This window comes from Stomoxys calcitrans, chromosome 4 (assembly GCF_963082655.1).
Source record: "Stomoxys calcitrans chromosome 4, idStoCalc2.1, whole genome shotgun sequence".
Classification (NCBI taxonomy): Eukaryota; Metazoa; Arthropoda; class Insecta; order Diptera; family Muscidae; genus Stomoxys; species Stomoxys calcitrans.
The window spans coordinates 31,389,813-31,411,877 of NC_081555.1; the positions used below are offsets into that span (position 1 = coordinate 31,389,813).

Below are 22,065 nucleotides of genomic sequence, written 5' to 3' on the forward strand. Positions count from 1 at the left end.
TTACACCTCACCGACGGTTCTGGCAATCCGAACAGAACCAGGGTCCGGGGTTGTTTTCAATCCCGGCACGGACCAGGTGTGCGGAGAAGGCACTCCGGGATGTGCCTCTCCCATGACGAAAAAGGACGAGCACGGAGAAGGCACTCCGGGATGTGCCTCTGACGAAAAAGGACGAACACGTACACAGAGACGGCAGCCCTTGCCGATGAGGATTCAATCGGCCATGGGGTTGATTATGTAATTTAAAAGTGCGATTTTATTTTATACATAACAGTTTTCTTTGGCCAACTGTAGTTTTTTTTTCTACAAAATAAACTGGAACACTAATCATATTTTAATCTACAAAATTGGAACCTTAAGAGTTTCAACGTAATCCAAATCGATAATTCTGAAGAGGCCAGATTGTGTCCAGTAGATATTATAGACGTTAACGTTTGGACGCTACGCGCAGTGAAAGGGTGTCAGTCGCATTTTTTTCCACATAAGACCATAAGAGGAGTAGCTGCTATCATTGCAACAAATGCTTCCCAAAATAACGGGTCTGATAGTAATACCAATGGTAAATTGTCCTAAATCCGATATGGGGACAATTTGATCATTTCAGGGTCCTTTTTCAAAATTAAACTTGAGAAAATTTAGTTACTATTGGGTTACCCAAAAAGTAATTGCGGATTTTTCATATAGTCTGCGTTGACAAATTTTTTTCACAGCTTGTGACTCTGTAATTGCATTCTTTCTTCTGTCAGTTATCAGCTGTTACTTTTAGCTTGCTTTAGAAAAAAAGTGTAAAAAAAGTATATTTGATTAAAGTTCATTCTAAGTTTTATTAAAAATGCATTTACTTTCTTTTAAAAAATCCGCAATTACTTTTTGAGCAACCCAAATATCTACAAATAATGTTTGTCAGCATTGATGGGGGACAATGCGGGGACGATTTGACCTTTTCAGGGTCCTTTTCAAAATTAAACCTTAGAAAATTTATTTACTATCCAACAAATAATCTTTGTCTGCATTGATTATTTATTCTAGTTTAGTTTAAATTGCCACTATACACTACTTACCGATTTTCTGTTACAGGTCGGTTGTAACAATTGGGTGTATTTATAGATGGCGGATCTCTGAACAAAGTTGATTGTTCCATTAGCGGCTGATGATTGTTAGGTTGGGCATTATTGCTAGCGACCATATGGCCCAGGGAGTGGATGCCACTTCTGACGGTGTTGTCCATATTTACATTTGTGACATTTGAACGATCTCGAATACACTCTGAGTTATTTAGCGCGGATGATGACTTGTCCTGTGGCCTAAAGGTGTAGTTGTTGTAGTTGGTGCTGATGTTATTACAATCCTCCGGAGCTTCGGGTACGATTACGCTATTGAGACGTGGCGTTTCGGCACTTTTTAAAATATTGCAGCATTCAAAGAACAAACGTTCATCTGGATTGAGATTGAGTCGAGAGTTGCCATTGAAAGATGCATTGTTGACAACACCCCCTCCACCGCCGACACTGCCTACGTTGTTTGCATCGTAATCATTGTCTTGAACATCTTTCGGCAAATGCGGAGTATTTGAAGATTTGGCTGTTTCCACTAATTCAGCCGCTGGTAGTTCCTCTCTTTTAGAAACTTCTAAAGCTTCTTGGCTATTGAATGATTTAAATGGACTTTGCCTAGGAGGTAAGTGTGTAGGTTGAGTCGTTGACGTTGACGTTGCTGGAAGATTTGATGTCGTGGGCAATGGTAATGGGTTCGAATCATCAAGAATATCAGAGTGCAAATGCATGGGTGCTTCGGATATTGTTGCTCGTCTAGTAGCAGTCCTTCTAGCATAAGGCCCTAATGGTCCCGTTGATTGTGTTTGATTAACATTAATTACACTCTGTGTTAGAGATTTCGAGAGCAAATATTCCTGTTCGGAGACCTTTGAGACGTGGGCAAGTGTCATATTGTGCTTGGACAAGGAATTTGCGCTATAAAACACCTTTTTGCATAAAATGCATTCGATTTTTTCAGCCGATAAATCGCGGCTTGAGGCTCTCTTCTTAGGTTTTCGCGTTAGTAATATGCTACGTCTGCGTCGTCTTCTACGTCCGCGCCCACGACCCAAGTCTTGAGAGTAACTGGTGTACACGCTCATTTCATCGTCCAAATCCATATCCATAACTTCGGTATTGGTATTCTCGTCACAAATCGAACCAAAATTTGAGCGGTCATCGTTGAAGTTGGGGGCACTACGTACACTCATAGAAGTGGGTGGCCTAGAGAATTTACTATTGGAATCGTCCATGCCCATGTCATTAGCCATTTCAAAACCATCATCCTTAAATGCGAATTCTTCATTTTCTGTTGACATAATTTTCTCATTGACATTTTTTGCGATTTCCGTGAGGTAATTGTCTTCTTCAAGATCACCAATTTCCTCGGGACTTCTAGAGTGTTTTTGCGCCACATTAGCAACAACAGCTGAGACTGGCTTACTTTCCGCCGCCTTTTCGGGGTTCTTTTCGCCTTCCTTATGAATGTTTTTATTTAAGCGAGGATCCCGACTAGAGACTACAGTTTTACCCGCATCGGCATTGTTTGCCAGTGATTTTGTTGCTTGTGGATTTTCTGTGTGAGCACTGGCCTCAAGGGTCATAGAGAGTATACTCGGCCTGAGAATTATGGTAGTCTTGGGGTTAGCTGGTGTTTGTGTTTTAGAATGTGACGGAGATTTTCCCACGTCATTGCCTGAGACATTTTTAAAAACATTTACATTTTTCGCTTCATACTCCGACAGCTGCCGTTCTATGTCTATGGAAAAGGATTCCAATGACGACTTGAGTTTACTTATATTTTCATTATCGAGAGTTTTTCCCCGACGACGACATTGTCGACGCTTACTATTTTTCTTGCTGTCATTGGCATCCGAATTTTCGGCTACAGATTTATCGGCATCCAGATACTTATTATTGACAATCGGACACTCCGTCGTGGTTAAGGAGGGAGTGATGGCAGTGGTGTTGGTACTATTGGTGCTATTGGCTTTGGAAGCCTGCATATTCTGCTGGGACTTATTTGAAGAACGTTTACTGGTACTTTCGGTATTATCGGCCGCAGTTGTTGTAGATGCAGCCACAGAATTGTTTACAGCGGATGAGGAAGACACATTTCTTTTGGTGCTCGACATTAAAAGCATTCCTGTTAGCAATAAATCTTCACTTTTTTCATAGGCCAAGTTTTCCAATTTCTTTAAATTGTCGCGACGCGCTTTATCGAGCTTAAAGCTTTCCAAAAGCTGATCTGCGACTATGGCGGCCAATTCATTTTTGCGTCGTTTCCTTTGCTTCTTCTTAGTGTCCGGTACCACCATTGATGTCGATACGGATGTGGTAGTTGCCGACATGACTGAAGTTTGCTGATCCGATTGCGCGGAACTGTGAAATCCGGAGGAGGTATTATTGTTGTTGCTCATTTGTTCCAAATCCAAAGTAGTGTTTGTCACAGGAATAGTATTGGTGGCTGCTTGTGCTGCTTCGGACTCCGCTAAAACAGTCACGTCACGTTCAATGTTTGGACTTTCATTATGTTTGACCGCTTGAGCGGCAATAATCGTATTGGAACCTATGGCATTGTCATCAACCACCAGTGGTTCTTGATTGAGATTACTTGTTATATTTTCACATATGCTCTTCGTTGTACTTGATTCGGGGACAATTTCCATATGGGTCACTTCAGGTAGTTTAGTTGTTGCATTTCTCTCAACGCGATCTATCTCCGCCTCCCTATTCGCTTCCAAATGTTGGAAGCTATCACTAACATTAGTACTTGGCGTCAATGAATTGGGACAATCCAAAGGAATACTATTAGCCTCTGGAATTGTGAGTGTTTCAATATTTCGCACCGTTATGGTTTGATGGTGAGGTTTAACGGTTGACTCTTTAGGCTGATTACTGTCTGTTATCAATGTTGTTGCATTCAAATTGGCTTTGCTAAGCGCTGCCGGCCGACAATCTAAGGTTTTAGAGCGCATATTGCGTCTGGCTGCGGTAAGATATTTAAATTCTCCCACAGATTCCTTGGTAACATTGACATCGTCGGTAGTTTTTGGTAAAATCGGTACCACGGGAGTGTTCAGTTCCTGCGATGACTTTTCTGCTTCCTCGCTGTCTATACTTGCCTTGACCGCATTTATAACGGAATTGATAGCATCATCGATGTGATTTATTACCTCCTCATCCATACGCAGTACTCCCTTTCCTTTGAAGGAACTCTCTCTTTTCGGCATGATATTAGCCAAATCTTTGGTGTTGTTTGTCTTTGTTATAGTAGTTTGAGTTGTAGGGGTGACACTTTCAAAGTTAATCGCAGGCGCTCCAGCTGCTGCCGTTGTTGTTGCCATTTGACAGGGCTTGCTTCGTTTCTTTGCCACTGCCTTAGTAGTTAATATGGGTGCAGGTGGGGCCGCAACAATTGGCACAATTGGTGGCAACGGAGGGGGAGGTGGTGTTGGTTCTGTTGATGTAGGAGTACTTTGTCCTGCAACCGGATTTCTGACTTGTGGTATTCGCAAAAGATCCAAATTCGAGTAAAATGGTTTGTTTAATAAGGCTTCGGGGGTTAGTGGCGGGACTGGTACCGGCGGCAAAAGAGAAGAGGTATCGATGGGGCCCATCGTAGGCTGAGGTAATGGTAGTGGTTGTGGTTGTTGTGCTGGAAGCAATATAGGTGTCATGTCAATAGATTTTGGCAGCACTGATACGACAGGGGATGGCGAACTTTTTTCTGGTCGTGGTTTTTTCGATAGATCCAGTGGTTCCATTTCATCAAACATAACAAAATTTCGCGCCTCAAACCCACAAATTGTCTGGCGACGTGCTGGGATTCCGCTTCCTTTTTGTCGATTCGAGAATGATAAATCTTGACTTTGTTTTTGAGACTTTTTCGATGAACTAGACAAATTTAAGGGTTCCGTTGCAGCTTGAATGCTAAAACTTCCCAGGGGTAGTGCTATGGACGAAGGGCCAGGTGGTAGATGTGCCGTTGGCACGCTTGTTATTAGTGGTATTGCGCTGCTAGGTGGTAAAAGGCTGATTGCTCCAGGTCCAGCAGCAATTGTGTGAACAATAGGCGCCGGTTGAATCACATTTTCTAGTGGAATTGGAGCTGGCGGTGGCGGTGCTACTGGTAAAGATAACGGTAACGGTAAGCCTGGCATCGATGGCATGTGCTGTGTACACAAAGTATCCACTGGCATAAATAATGCAACGTTGGGAATAAGATTTTGGTTATTTAATGGCATAATGGGTGGCAATGGCGAAATTATGGCCGGTGGTGCAATTGCTTTAGCTGGCTTTCCGTCCTGGACTTGGACGAATGCAACATCCGATGTGGGTGGAATACCAATAATCTGTGGAGGCTTAATATGATCACCCGTATTTATTGAAACAGCTATAGGTTGTTGTAGTTTATCAGTTGGTGCCGTAGCTACGTCTACCGTCTTTACGGCAGAATCAACTCGATCTGTAGCTCTAATTGGAATTCCTACTGCATCATCGGTTTTAACAATCCGTCTGGAGATAGCTTTTCTTTTGGGAGTCTTTTTGGGTGATTGTGTTTTGTTAGATTTCAAGTCTTCGGAAACATTGATTGCAGGGTTTAGCAACTCCTTTTGATGTGCTGGCGGATTTGTTACACCTGGCGCTAAAGCTGGGGATATAGCGGGTTGTGCCAGGGAAGTAGGAAGTATTGCCGGTGGTATTGCAATAGGAATAATGGTTGGTGGTAATGCCGATGTAGGAAGAGGTAATTGCACTGGAGTTGTATTTGTTTTTACACTTTGTGGAATATGCTCTGCAACTGTTCTTGGAGCAGAAACCTTTTGCTCCGTTTTAAGTTTTTGCTCAAGTTTGCCGGTTAGCATGGCGATACAATCACTTATTCTCTTACTCCTCTTAACGTTTTTGTTGGCCGGAGGGTGGCGTTCTACATCAACAGACGAAACCACCCCAAGGTTGGAGGCATTTGTCACATCTTTGCTAGAGACGTCAGGCTGGTCGTTGTCTGGAGTCGATGAAAGAAAGCATTGCATGCCGCTTTGGCTAGCATCCGCAAAGACACTCGAAGACATTGCCACATTGAATATGGCCTTCTCTGCTGGCATGCTATTCGCTTCGTTCTTCTTGTTTGTGCTTTCAGGCACATTTGAATTGGCGGCAAGTTGGCCATCTTTTTCTCTTTCAGCTTCTTCAATAACTGGCTCTGTTGGTACTGGAGAAGCCTTTGTGGGTTCAACCTTAATGCTACTTACTACTTCATCATTAATGGGACTTGATAGCTTCTCAGAAGTTTTGCCTTTAGCGTTCCGCGACGATAAGGTTTTGATTGGCTTTGGCTTATTTTGGCTTTTGTTCTTAGCTGCAGTCAGCAAGGGGACCGTCGTTGATCGTGTCACTATCTTTTTTGATTTCTGCAACTGTGATTTGGTTTTAGACAAAATTTTTGCAGCTTGAGACATTTGTCGTACTCGGGTCTTTCGAAGGCTGTGGAATATTTTATGTTTGGCCAAAAGTTTAGGTTTAATATTTTTCTTTGTTTTATTTATTGCAGGAAATATCTTTTTACAGACACGCTTTGGCGGTAAATTTTCCAGCATCTTTTTAATTGATTCGGCTGAAAAACGGAGAAAACATAAATAGTTTGAGCATATCAATAGGCAAACAAAAGTATATCACACTTACCATCACTGGGCCTGGGTCTTGGGGATGTTTTGGTTTTAGTAAAATTGACAGATGTGCTTGTCCCTTCTTCGGTGCAGTCGTTGGACACCGTGGTCGTTTTCACTGTAGGCTTAAGTGCAGATTTATTTTTCCTCAATTCCAAAATACTGTGCTTGTTGCATGGTCTACGCTTCTTGGAACCACAATAGTAGCGATATTTGCGCTTCTTTGCCAATGACCAAACATAATCGCCAGAGCAATCGAGCATGTGGCGGTACAAATCGAGGATTCCATTGCATTTGCGGCCGCATTTGGAGCAACCATTTCCGCCGTAAATACTGTTTCCGCTCGCGTGGGCCATTGATAAACTTGACAATGGCTGAGTCGTATTTTGAACTTTCATAATGGACTTGGGAACACTAGTAGATGATGACGAACTGCAAGATTGAATACTGTGTGTGGGAGAGACGACAGTATTGGTCGGCATTAGACCCAAAGCCGTTGCAGTCGCTATTTTAGTATCGACTTCGCAGTCCTCGGTGCTACTGCTGTTCTTAATACTGAGTGAGTTTGTGGTGCAACTGTTCAGCATGGATTGCAAACTGTCAGATGACTCCTCGTTATTTGTAATTTCTCTGGTAAGCGTTTCATTTTTATGCCAAAACAGCCTGCGGGCAGCACCGGTATAAATTAGATTGCTACTTCCCATATCATTGGCATAACGACTGAGTGCTTTCTTGGGTAGGAACAAATGGCGGAGTAGATTTCCATTAAGCAATTCACGACCCACCACCTCATAGTGTGTCGAAAGTATTTGCGAGTGTCGAAACATTTTATGCTCCTCTAAGGATTTCAGTTTTTCGAATTTTGCCCCACAGCACATGCACAGATAGCATCTGGGCCGTGCCCACTCACCGCTGAGAACAATATTCATGCGGCTCTTTTTAGAGTCTGCATTTGGCAATAAATTTAGCATTGAGAGAAAAGTTTCATCCGCAAAAGTCTGAGCCATGAAATTGTCGCCCGAGTCTTCAGTCACTGGCTCAGTTGGACCAATACCGAATTCGTCATTTTCTAGTTTTATAATAGCTTGTTCATTTTGCTCCAATATGATGTGTGGCAGAAGGCGCATATCCAATATCATATTCAATTGATCGTTGAGCCGCTGTTTTTCTTCGCGCGAAGGATCGTTGGGTATATCCACGGTTACCCAGCTATCATCATCGGTGGACTGATTTGATTGATGTGTCTGCAATTCGTGTTTCTGCCGCATTGTCAATTGTGTCCACATGTCTAATTTTGAAAGATCACGCAAACCCAACATTGGGTGTTTCATTTTTTTGACAATTTTACCACCTTCGTTTACCAATTTAAATTTTTTAACGCTATCCCATTTCCACTTCCACGAATTTTTTGTGTGAGGCCTTCGTATTTTCGATGAGTTACCATCTCCGCCAAACTGTTCGGCTGTTAATAGGGTGGGAAATGCGGTTATGGCAGCCAGACTTGTTGCTGCATGTATCTCACTGTCGGACGTAATAACAATTGGACTTCTGACTAGCGTACTTCGTATTTGAGGCTGTATGGCGTGACGCATTACCGATGAATCGAGACTATGCAGTGAATTCCCCATTATTTTTCCATCCAAATGAAAGAGCAAATTGTTGCGCACATTCGACACTACCTCTTTATAGAAATTGTCATCGAACACACAAGAAAGAATATCATTGCGAGTGGGTACACGAAAAATCACATCCGACGAAGATTCTCCAGAAAAGCCGCTAGCTGTTTTAATAGCTTTGCCACGCATTTTCGGAGAACATGTAGAAGAGGCCAATGCTGATGAGGTATTGAGTGTGTGTGAAAAATTTGTGGTTGGTTGATGATTCTGTTCGGACTTCAGCAGTAATTCTGGAATTAATTTCTCCCTTCTTAAGCGTACACCTTTGCGATTATTGGGCAAACGATTTTGAGTAAGACCTAAACGGGAAAGTATTGGTTCCTCAGCACCAATAACCGAGGTATTTGGTGTAATGGATGTGGTACTTGGCCCCGTGTTTGTAGTGGAAGTGCTACCACTACTACTCGCGCCAGCAACTAAAGATTTCTGAGATCGATGTTGACGCCGCAACGATAGCTTGCTTCTTTCGCCCACCAACGGTTTGTCATTTGAAACGGGGGAATCGGTGTCATTGTCCTTTGACTTGCTGCTGCTTTCATCGAAGGCAAATGCTAAACTCTTGTGAACAACTTCCATGTGCTTGGACAGTTTAGAGATATTTTGAAAGCGCATTACGCACATTTTACATCCAAAATATTTGTCGGCATGACAATCAGCCAAATGCAAAAATAAAGCGCTCAAATCGGAAGCTGGTAGTATTACCGAATTCGACTGACCTTTGCTTTTTGGACAAAAAGAACATCCGGCAAAGTTCTGAGTTCCCAGGGCTGGCTTGCGCTTTCTTGGTGTCTGCGCTTGTTGCATCTGCGAGTTGCGCCCGCTACAGCGACGATCTTGTTGTAAACAATGAAACTTTTCCACATGTTTCAATTGCATTTTGTGCGATGCGAACTTCTTATCGCAATACAAGCAGAGGTTCTTTATTGTAGAAGTAGACTGTTTAGATATGTTGTTGGTATCGTCTTCTTCATCCTCGTCATTATCCAAAGACTCATCAACATCCTCAGCATCCCTATCGCCCGATTGTTTGTTAGTGCCGCTATTGTTTTCTACCTTCGATTTTGTCAAATTAAGTTTCAGTATTACATCGTGTATACGCTCCAAAGGTACGCTGCATATTAAACTATCCTTGAATGACGATGCAAATGGCTGTGCGTAATTACCATCTACATCGCCCTCAACCAATGCACCATCATCGTCCTCATCATCGTCGTCGCCATCAGTGACATTTCTATTTCTTGGTTGTCCATCTGTGGCATCCGACATCTTTTCGACATCATCTATTTCGATTTTGATATCGTCGATTATATTTTCATCCTTAATATTCGTTACAAATTTTGTATCCTTTGGTAGAGGATTTCGTTTCATTGATATAGACACTGGATTATATGTTTTCCTTCGACTTGGTTTTTCCTCCAATTGTTTTATCCCATCCGCAGCACTTCTGAGACCAAAACGAGACATTTTTTTATTCGATGTTTAACCGATGGGTTACCCAGCTACAGAGATATCTGCAATTAAAAAAAAAACTGTTTATTACTTTATTTGGTGAAAATAAGTTAATAGGAAATAGAGTGCGAAATAGACTATAAAGACGGCGTTGAATTCTAATAATACAGAACGGCAATGAAATAATTATTTATTTATTTAACCAGGAAATCTTCTTGTTATATATAACAAGTAAAAGCGTGCTAAGTTCAGCCGGGCCGAATCTTATATACCCTCCACCATGGATCGCATTTGTCGAGTTCCTTTCACGGCATCTCTTCTTAGGCAAAACAGGATATAAGAAAAGATTTGCTCTGCTATTAGAGCGATATCAAGATATGGTCCGGTTTGGACCACAATTAAATTATATGTTGGAGACCTGTGTAAAATGTCAGCCAATTCGAATAAGAATTGCGCCCTTTGGGGGCTCAAGAAGTAAAATAGAGAGATCGATTTATATGGGAGCAGTATCGGGCTATAGACCGATTCAGACCATAATAAACACGTATGTTGATGGTCATGAGAGAATCCGTCGTACAATTTCAGGCAAATCGGATAATAATTGCGACCTCTACAGGCTCAAGAAGTCAAGATCCCAGATCGGTTTATATGACAGCTATATCAGGTTATGAACCGATTTGAACCTTATTTGACACAGTAGTTGAAAGTAAGAATAAAATACGTCATGCGCCCTCTAGAAGCTCAAGAAGTCAAGTCCCCATATCTGTTTATATTACAGCTATATCAGGTTATGAATCGATTTGAACTATACTTGGCACAGTTGTTGGATATCGTAACAAAATACTACGTGCCAAAATTCGTTCAAATCGGATAAGAATTGCGCCCTCTAGAGGCTCAAGAGGTCAAAAGACCCAAGATCGGTTTATATGACAGCTATATCAGGTTATGGACCGATTGGAACCATACTTGGCACAGTTGTTGGATATCATAACAAAACATGTCGTGCAAAATTTCAATCCAATCGGATAAGAATTGCACACTCTAGAGGCTCAAGAAGTCAAGACCCAAGATCGGTTTATATGGCAGCTATATCAAAACATGGACCGATATGGCCCATTTACAATACCACCCGACCTACACTAATAAGAAGTATTTGTGCAAAATTTCAAGCGGCTAGCTTTTCTCCTTCGGAAGTTAGCGTGCTTTCGACAGACAGACGGACGGACGGACAGACAGACGGACGGACACGGCTAGATCGACGTAAAATGTCACGACGATCAAGAATATATATACTTTATGGGGTCTCAGACGAATATTTCGAGTAGTTACAAACAGAATGACGAAATTAGTATACCCCCCCCATCCTATGGTGAAGGGTATAAAAACCAATTTGTGTTTGTTTGCAGGTTTGTGTGTTCCTAATAGGCTCAGAAACGGCTGAACCGATTTTCTTGAAATTTTCAATGAAGGTGCATAATGATCCCGTGGTGAAAATAGGGCACTACATATTTTAATACCTGAAGGGGGAGCGGACCCTCCCCTTTACTCTAATTTTCAGAAACGCCAGATCTCAGAGATGGGTGGTGCGATTTAAGCGAAATTTTGTGTGCTCTCTTATAGTAACCTACAAACAAAAATTTGGTATCCAAATTTCGGATCAGGTACCTAGGAGGGGCGGCCCACCCCAAAACCTACAATATATATATATATATATATATATATATATATATATAGACCAATCACGTCAATGTGGGACTCAAATGAAAGGTATTTAAGATTAGAATACGTATCTGATATCGAGTTGTCGGACTAAGTATTTGGGGACCACCCCAACCCCCAAAACAGCCCTGGCAATATGGGACTCAAATGAAAGGTATTTGCGAGTAAAATACAAATCTGATATCGAAATTTGGGACAAAGTTTTTGGGGGTCCACCCCATCCCCAAAACACCCCCCAAACAGGACTTATTTACTGACCCTGGCAATATGGGGCTTAAATAAAAGGTATTTGAGTTTAGAATACGAATCTGATATCCAAATATGGAACCAAGCGTTTGGGGGCCGGCTCTCCCCAAAAACATCCCCCAAAGGGGACGGGGACAAATTTACGACCATAGCAATATGGGGCTCAAATGAAAGGTCTTTGGGAGTAATGCAGGAATCTGATATCAATATTCGGGAAAAGTCTCTATGGGGCCACCCCACCCCAACAACACCACCGAAATAGGAAGTATTTGCTGACTATTGCAATATGAGACTCAAATAAGAGGGTTTTTAGAGTAGAACACGAATCCGATATATATTTTCAAGGCCATCTCACTGAGTGGCCGCCCATCCCCCAAAACACCTCCCAACCCGGTCATGTTTGCCGACTATGGAAATATGGGACTCAAATTTTAAGGTATTTGGGAGTAGACCATGTATCTGATATCAACATTAGGGACCAACTGTCTAGGGGCGTCCCATCACCATAACAACCCCCAAATAGGACGTATTTGCTCAGCAAGACGATTTGGGTCTTAAAGAGAGTGGAACTAAACATTTATAGTTTTTAGGGCCAATACCCCAAACCGAACATATTTGCTGAATTTTGCAATAAGGAGTTCAAATGAGATTAGAAAACAAATTTGATATTCAGTTTTGGGGCCAATGGCAATATCGGGTTCAAATAAATGATATATATCTATATGAGAATAGAGCACGTTACTGATACACTTTCCAAGCTTAGTGTTTGGGGGACCACCCCAACCCTCAAACACCCCTAAATAAGGCATATTTACCGACCATGTCCACCGTAACGCATAGGCTCAGCGGTGGTTTTTCCCTCGTAATGCTGGACACATTTATGAGGTACTATGCCATGTAAAATTTCTCTCCAAAGGGGTGTCGCACTGTGGCACGCCGTTCGGACTCGGCTATAAAAAGGAGGCCCCTTACAATTGAGCTTATGAACATACTGCTACCGTGTCTGCATAAATGTTGTCTAGACCCGTTTGATATGCCGCTAGATCTAGAGGTTCTCTCTTGTAGCGGCGATACTCCCTGAAGCCAGTCCAATCGACCTTCTTATAATTGATGAACATCCGGCGCTCAAAGGTTATGAAGTCGGGTGGTCGGTCGATGGTGAGAATTATGGGGAGGTGGTCTGACCCCAAAGAGATGACGGCTTGCCAGGATACGTCACTCAGGAGATCAGGGGATGCAATTGAGATGTCTGGCGAGCTGCTGCACCTCCTCGTAATCCTAGTGGGGCATCCTCATTCACCGTGCAAAACGTGGAGCTATCTATCTGCTCTGCCAAAGCTATGCCACGCTGGTCGTTACCTAGGGGAGAATGCCATGACGTGTGATGTGCATTAAAATCCCCCAGAACCAGACGACTATGGCCAGATAGCAACCCACTTATGTCGGGGTTGTAAGCCTGGCCATTAATCGGGACACAGCTACCAACCGGCGTCAAGCGCAGGCGAGATAGATCTATACTGCACGGAATGGTGTATAACGAAGGCCAATCCCCCACCTCCATTACTTGAGCGATCCTTACGTAGCACATTGTAACCGTGACAACTGTGCAAGCTGGAGGTGTTGGTCAGCTTTGTCTCCTGGATCGCTGCGACCGATATGCTCTTCCGACTCATAAAATTTACGATTTCATCAATCTTGCCACGCAGTCCGTTGCAGTTTAACTGCAAGAACGATACACTTCCCGGCACTGGCCTGGCAATAGTAGGGCTAGGGTGCTGTAGTTGCATAAATTGCCGTACGGGAGAGGTCGGGGGTCACATAGTCCGACGACGAGGACGCCGAAGGCGACGACGGCGACGACGGCGACGCTTGTGACCCACTGCTGGGTCACAAGCAGTGGGTCACAAGCACCTAGCGACATAGCCAGTATGACTATACTCCCGTAGCGAAGTTAGGCCAGAGCAAGAACGGAAATGTACCCACTCTAAGCACCGGTTACACCTCACCGACACCGACCGATGATGAAGCCGGTTCTGGAAAACCGAACAGAACCAGGCTCCGGGGTTCTTTTCAATCTAGGCACGGACCAGAAGCGTACGGAGACGGCACTCCGGGATGTGCCTCTCCCATGACGAAAAAAGACGTACACTGAGGCGGCAGCCCTTGCCGATGAGGATTCCATCGGGTCAATCCGGTGCGTACAACCGGCTGCCATGGGATCGGGCCGGTAAACTTGGCCATTAACTTGGTCACAACTACCAACCGGCGGTATGTACACGTTGTATAGCTCTATCTCTCTATCTGAATAAAATAAAATGAAAAAATTGTGCACGCTGGAGGTGTTATTTAGTTTTGTGTCCTGAATCGCGGCAACCTGAATCTTCTGACTCATAAAATCTACCATTTCATCGATCTTGCCTCAGAAACCATTTAATTTTACTGCAAGAAATATACAATTCTTGGCACTGGTTGTTGTTGGGGTGTTGCTGTTGCCCATATTGCTGCACGGGAGAAGTCGGAGGGGTCACATAGTCCCATGAAGTGGACGTCGAAGACGATAACGACGCTTGCTGTCAGTGCGACGATACTCCCGTAATGACGTAAGGCAAAAACAAGATCTGAAAGCACCCACTCCATGCACCGGTTTCACCTCACCAACATCGATCGATGATGAAGACGGTTTTGGCAAACCGAACAGAACGAGGGTCCGAGGTTGCTTTTGAATCCGGCACAGACCAGAAGCTTGCGGAGAAGGCATTCCGGGATGTGCCTCACCCATGACGAAAAAAGGACGAACACGTACACTGAGGCGGCTGGCAGCCCTTGGCGATGAATGACTCCATCAGGTCAATTCGGTACGTACAACCAGCTGCCAAGTGAATATTCCCAAGCAATTTTAACAGGGTTTTTACAAGTAAAAAGGCATTAAGATCGGCCGGGCCGAACTTTGGATACCCACCACCTCGGGTATATATGCAAACCGGTGAAAATTGGATAACTTATGCAGTCAATTTCGGCACGAACATTGAGTGGTATAATAAATATAAGTCACTGTTAAATTTAATAGGTCAAAATATTGGTCTTTTTGTGAAACATATAACACCCGGATGTCGAAAAGCCTTACATAAGTCAATGCGCCAAATTTCAACGAAATCGGATAATAAATGCGCTTTACCAAGGACCAAGATCGAGAAATCGTTCTATTAATATGGATCAAATTAAACAAGGATTTAGTAATCATCCTATTTTATCAAAACTCCACTATTATATCCATAGTTATATCTTAATAGGGGCTGGTCTCGATCATATTTATTCAGGGGTCAGATCAGGTCCGAGAACTCGTATACAAGTAACATTTTCAGACAACAAATCTGCTTTTTATGGGATTATGACCCTGAATCGGAAAATCGGTCATATGACAGCTGTGTCTATATAGTCTGATCTGACTCATATTTGGGTCGAATGTTGGGAAGTTTAAAACAACTCACTATTTCAAATTTCAATGAATTCGGGATATAAATAAAGCTTATATGAGCTTCAGAACCTTAATCGGCATATTGGTCTATATGACAACTATATCGAAATATAGTCCGATATTAACCATATTTGGCTTAGGTGGCTGGTGGCTTAGAGCAACTCACTGATTCGAATTTCAGAGAAATTGGGTAATAATAGCAGCTTTTATTGATTTCAGATCCTTAAACGGCAGATCGGCCAATATTGCAGCTAAAGGGTGATTTTTTTGAGGTTAGGATTTTCATGCATTAGTATTTGACAGATCACGTGGGATTTCAGACATGGTGTCAAAGAGAAAGATGCTCAGTATGCTTTGACATTTCATCATGAATAGACTTACTAACGAGCAACGCTTGCTGTTGGACGCAACGTTACGGTAAATGAACACATTTCGAACCGAACACTGATTTTGGTAATAAAATTCAATGATTTGCAAGCGTTGCTCGTTAGTAAGTCTATTCATGATGAAATGTCAAAGCATACTGAGCATCTTTCTCTTTGACACCATGTCTGAAATCCCACGTGATCTGTCAAATACTAATGCATGAAAATCCTAACCTCAAAAAAATCACCCTTTATATCTAAATATAGTTTGATTGGAAACATATTTGGGCGTATGTCGGGTGGCTTAAAACGACTCACTGTTTCAAATTTCAGCGAAATCGGTTAGTTATGGGCTTTAGACCCTTTGTTGGGAGATCGGTCTTGCGGCAGCTATATCTAGTCCGATCTGAACCACATTTAGGTCGGTTGTCGTCAGGCTTAAAATAACTTGCTATTTCAAATTTCAACGAAATCGGATATTAAATAAAGCTTTTATGGGCCTTAGACCTTTTATCGACATACGGTTCTATATGGCAGCTATATCTACAAATAGGCCGATCTGAAACATGTTTAGATCGGATGACCGGAGCTTTAAAATAAGTCACTGTCACTGGCCTTAAGCTACGCACTGTTGCAAATTTCAAATTTCGAAATCGTATAAAAAATAAAGCATTTATGGGCATTGGACCCTTTACCGGCAGATCGGTCTATATAGCAGCTATACCCAAATATGGTTAAATTTGGCCCGTTCATGAATTTAACCAGAGTGCATCAAAAAGACGCACATGTGCCAAATTTCAGCTCAATATCTCAATTTTTTAAGTGATTACAACAGACGGACGGACAGACAAACGGACATCGTTAAATCGACTTAGAATTTTACGACGATCCGAATTATACATACTTTGTGGGGAGGGAAATGGATATTTCGATATGTTGCAAACGAAATGAATAAATGCAACAAAACAACTAAGGATGTATGTACCGTGAAGGCACGGATATACAATTTGGGAAGTTTTTAAAAATGGACAGCCATATAGGGTCTGTTTTTCAGCGATATACATTTAACGCAAGTTAGGTATACTGCAAAGATAACCATTGCCGACATGGACTGTATATATATAGTCGATAGCACTTAGATTAGGTTTAAGTGGCAGTCTACCATCGGACTCACTTAGACGTTTTCGTCCATTGTGATACCACAGGAACAGAAGAAGGAGGATGCCTTCTAGTTCCTATCGTTGATCCAGATACAGATCGCTTTAAAAAGCCCAACAACTTACGAATGTTCACATCCGCTAAATCAGACCGGTTCTCAAAGAAACGAGAACCCAAGGTGGAACTCCTTCTGACTGCTAGTGGGGGACACACACTGCTGTTCTAAAGTCTCTTCTTCTTCGTTGTCTTCACAGCGTCTGCAAAAGTCGTTGCTGGCAACCTTCAGTCTGTCAGCAAGTTTTCCTATCAGCCAGTGGCCTGTCATGACGGACACAATGATTGAGACGTCTGTTCTAGCCAGTGACAGCAAAGTGGTAGACCTCTTCAAATCTAGATTAGGCCACATAGTTTTGGAATGCCCACAGCCCCCTCTTTGTGACCATATTACTTTCGTTGTCCTTCGGACCTTGTCTTGAAAACTTAGCTTACACAAACAGATTCCAGTTTCCTTGGAATGTGTAAGACACCCAAAACAGGTGAATTTTGAACTGTTAGAGCGCGGTTTTTGTGTTCAGAAAACGTTCTCCAGGGATTTAATGCCTGCCTCGCTATCTGATATCATCGTCGTTATGACATTATTTATTAGTCATTCCACCACTTCCTTACTGGCAAGGATCTCCGCTTGATACACACTGCAGTGTAACCTTCTATAACACTTGGTTTGCACTGCATTGTATAAAAAACAGGGACATTACATATATTTATTAGTACAGTTGCGGTTTTTTTATTTTTATCTTATCAAGTGCAAGTCATATGTTCTGAATTTCAGTGCAAATTTGTCCTGGAAAATTATCGATATCTTGCGATTGCAGATGATAATAACCGGTTATTGTGATTTGCATTATATAGTGCTGAAATAAAACACAGCAAGTACAAATTGGTGTAAATGGTAGCAACTAATGTTATCAAAATATAAAAAATAACTATAAAAATAGTAGATGTAAAAAACAAAATTTTCAACAAAAAATGTCTCCCAAAAAAATCCTCAATTTTTTCTCCAAATCCCCATCAAATACCCAAGTCCCCAAGTCGAAAATGTAGTCCTCATATTCGAAAAAAATCTCATTTTGGGGAGAATTCCCCAACAGTGACCGTGAGGCTATAAAGGCTCTAATAGCTAGTATCAATTTGTTTGTCGTCCACTGTTTATGCTTAATTTGCTTGCTGAGTTCTATCAATTATCCAACTCTAGGAACTCAGCAAATTGGGTGAGCTGCTTCCAGAATAATCTAGTGGTAAGTTGAGTGCCCCTGGTTTTAAGCAGGTCACATTCCTAGCACGTTGCTTTCGTTAGCTTGACCTATGACGTTGTCATCATGGTGTATGGCCGTTCAGAGTGCATACAGTATGCTGCCAAAATACTAGGTATGTTCAGGGGACCTCTCCTAGAATGTCCTGAAAAGCCATTGCATTATCAGGACTTTGACCTTGCGCTGGTCACATGGCGGACTTGATTTGTGGGGATGAGGAGGAGTCATACACGGTTGAGCACCTATTGTGCGACTGTCCTGAAATTGCGAGAGTAGGTGCAGAATTATGGCTACACAAAACCCTATTTTCCTGTCTAAATTATCTTCATGCAATGGTCCTTTTGCCATTTTGGACTACAATAACTAAAAATTGCACATTGGAGGGAGCTTCTCCAGACCGCCTGGTGGTTTTGTCATCCATGTTGGCTCCTAATCTTCTCCATTTTAATGTCTGCCATTGCACTGACGTACATTTTATCAGTTTTCTTCTGCGCTTTTTGAATCTTTTGGGGGTGGCACAATAGACCTTAGTTCCCTGAGTGCAACTGATGATAAATGAGGTTGCTAGACGCGTGCCATTATATACCCTAGGTTTAAAAACCATAAAAACCATAGCTGGGTTGATGCGGCCACCTGATAAATACGCCTTGCTAGTACCCATATTAAAAAATGGATCTTACATTCCTAAGAAAAATTATTTTATAATGCATTAGAAATCTCTTTGTAAAAAAAATTGATTTTTAAATTATTTTCCAAACCATTTTCGGAGTATACCCTGCATAAAAAATATCCTAAATAATAACAAAAATGTATGCATCGTGCGAAGACACACACACACAGGCAGCAGCGTGTAATACACCATGATCCAACTCGAATGCTGGCAAACACAAGCGCAAAGAAAATGTGGGATTGTATAATGTAACAGCGATGTGAATAAAAAAACCAACCAATTCGATGGCAAGATACTCAAGAAAACATAACCAAATAACATAGACAAAAACAAATCTAACAACAACCACAAGAAAAACACGCCAAGAAAAATAAATAACAACAACCGCCGCTCGCTCACGCTACGGCTTTTGGGTTTTTGTTAGGCACCACCAAAAGTAACTTACACAGGAAAGCAGCAGGCGGCAGGCACGCACAACAGAGGATACGCGACTCGGCAATTGTTAGGAGTAAGGTGGTGGTAATGATGGCGGCGGTGGTGGTGTGTTTTAGAACTGCTAATATATAAACCACGATTTGTGCTCACTATTGCAACAAACTAACTATTTGTTGTTGTTGGTAGTCGATCTCTTTATTACTTCCAAAAATCAAATTGGATATAAACAATGATTTGGAACCACCAAAAAAAACTGTAACACCTATCTATAGCTACCATGACCAGCAGCATGATTTGGTTTTGAGCCGCATTATCTTTTCACTGGATTCTTATTGCACTTGGATCCCCTGTAGATCTTGGATAATTCGTTACACATACTATATTAAAAACACATACTTTTTGCATTATTGCACGACATAGTCCCAACTTTCAAGTCTTCGCCAATTCCTTTTCAAGTGTACATTACTTTTTGGCGTGACAATGGACGCTAGGCGCATCCCATTTTCAGAAGGGAGACACAAATGTGTGAGCGAGTAAGCTATTTCGATTACTTTCAGAAGTATCCACTTCGAGATCCAATAGGGACATCCGTAAAAGTTTCAAATTCGACTCAAACAATTTTTTTTCTCAAAAACAGGGATACGCGTATTCATCTATTTTGTTGATTGAGGGCGAGTGATTTTTTCAACTTTATAGAGCTGACGGCGAGACGCGAGGACCACGCAAACGAGACACTTTAGGTAGTTTTATTTAAGTTTTTTTTGTGGGGCTAATGCCCAACATTTTAATCACATCATTCTCATACAGACAATTCTTTCCCAAAACTATAAAGATATGGAAACTTCAGTTACTGGTTTCATCAACCATAATAATAAAAATTATTTTCTTTTCGAGAATTTATGTACTCAATCGAATCTTCGTCACTTTGTCGACTGACCCGAGTGAAAATCTAATCGATTTTCGACTAATCGATTGTTCGACTTTTTGGATGAAAAAGTCGAAAAGAAATGGGCATTTCACATGACACATCATTATCGTTCTCACTGTGTGTACGTGTTGATTAAGGACATGTCAAACTTTGCTATTGTCAGTGTGATACGAATGAAAATAATACATGAAAATCAATTTCCATATAGCACTACAAAGCGGTTTAAAAAAGATGGTCTCACGCAAACATCTGAGAAGCTCACATTTTTAGGTTACGTCATACAAAAATAACATACTAGTGTGATAGCAAATATGATTAATCATATGTAAAGGTTGGTACTAGGTTCTGTTTTGCGGGAAATATCGTTCTTTGGGTGGTGTGACAAGATTATCACATTTGTTTTTTTTTGGATCCTTTGGTCAAAATGTTGCCATATAAAAAAAAAAAATTAATACGCCACCAATCAAATTATCAGCTGCTTACGTGCATGTGTAAACACAAATATGAGTGTGTGGGCCGTACTGAAATTCATATATGTGTTGTAATTTCAACTAAAACCACCCCTTTGAAATTAAAAACAAAACTATTAAAAAGTAACGAATGTATTTTTAGCATTTTCATTGGTATAAGTTAAGTTTTATATCATTTATATCATTTTCATTGGTATAAGTTAAATAAGCACATCTTTCCAAAAGCCTTTGCCAGCTTTTTCCACTTGTATAAAAATAATATTGTGGTAAAACACAACACGATCTTTCACAATTGTTATTACTTTGTACAAATTTATTGAGTTGCTTGTTATGATAAAAATATGTATTTTTCTTTCGAGTATATTTATTTATATTTAAAAATACATTCTTATTTATGCATCCACAAACACTTTTTTATTTTATTTTTTTTACCGAGATTAAATACATTGGAGCAACATCAATATTACTAACAAACACAATTAGAAGTTTGGCGATCGCGTACATGTTGCGTTAGAAAATGACTTGTAGCACAGCGACTGTGGTTGTGCTCTCATTGGGCGTCCCGAAATGTTAATTTTCCCTAGACGAAAAAACAAGTTATGACGAAACAAACAAATTTCGGCAAATTTTTCCGTTTTTTTTTTTATATGGAGTTTTAACGCGAAAACCGAATATAGTACTGGACTTAAATTGGCAATTTTGATACACATATGTCATAATACATGTTATATATCATGGCATGTCATAATACAAGAACATGTAGTGTGATAGAACCTATACAGTTTTTGTCAAAAATGGTACAGCGATATCATGGCTCATTCAAGGTTAGGTCACTTGCCAAAACAAAAAGTGGAAACGCCCCCCATGAACAGTGAGGATGTCAAATGTGCAGATTGAAAATGTCAAATGTCAGTGCCTATTCTTTTTTTTTGCAGATTTATGCAGATAAAGTCATTAGCCCAACAACAACTAAATCAAATATACATCCCTGCAGGAATGGTGGAGCAAATTCCCACTAGACTGTCAAACTCCTTAACTTTTCCTAATTGACATTCCAGGATGCATTTATAAGGTGAGGTCATGCGGACAGCTGAGTCCATTAAATCCATATTTAAAGAGCACTGCGTTATATACTTCTTGCTGCCCACATCGATGTTTCGACCCAATCTGGTATTTTGGCGATAAGTTCTCTTTAAACGTATTTTAGCATGAAAATAAAAACAAATGGTTAATGTAAAATTTCGCTCGTGATACAATTAAACATTTCAGCGACTATTCCGAAAGCAGATTAGGATACCTACCCTTAATCTCTGCTTAAGTTGAGATGACCATTGTTGACAGACACACGTACGTTACATGATGCTTGACAGGTAATAAAGAACATATGTGCTGTATTATTCGTTTTTATTCGCAAGTAACTTTAATTCATGTTGCATGAAGCTATTAAAACATTGATTTTCA

General features: G+C 41.2%; 1 protein-coding gene across 1 annotated transcript in view; it reads right to left on the bottom strand.

Annotated features, from left to right (window-relative positions):
• The window catches only part of LOC106083919 (uncharacterized), a 33,527-nt gene extending 13,471 nt beyond the window's left edge, over positions 1-20,056 (bottom strand). The window contains exons 1-3 of the mRNA XM_013247241.2: positions 19,217-20,056; positions 6,720-9,890; positions 1,062-6,651 (exon numbers count right to left, since the gene is read on the bottom strand). Coding sequence (XP_013102695.2) covers positions 1,062-6,651; positions 6,720-9,843 — 8,714 coding nt within the window. The 5' untranslated portion in view covers positions 9,844-9,890; positions 19,217-20,056. The remainder of the gene's footprint in view (positions 1-1,061; positions 6,652-6,719; positions 9,891-19,216) is intronic.
• Between the last annotated feature and the right edge of the window lie 2,009 nt (positions 20,057-22,065).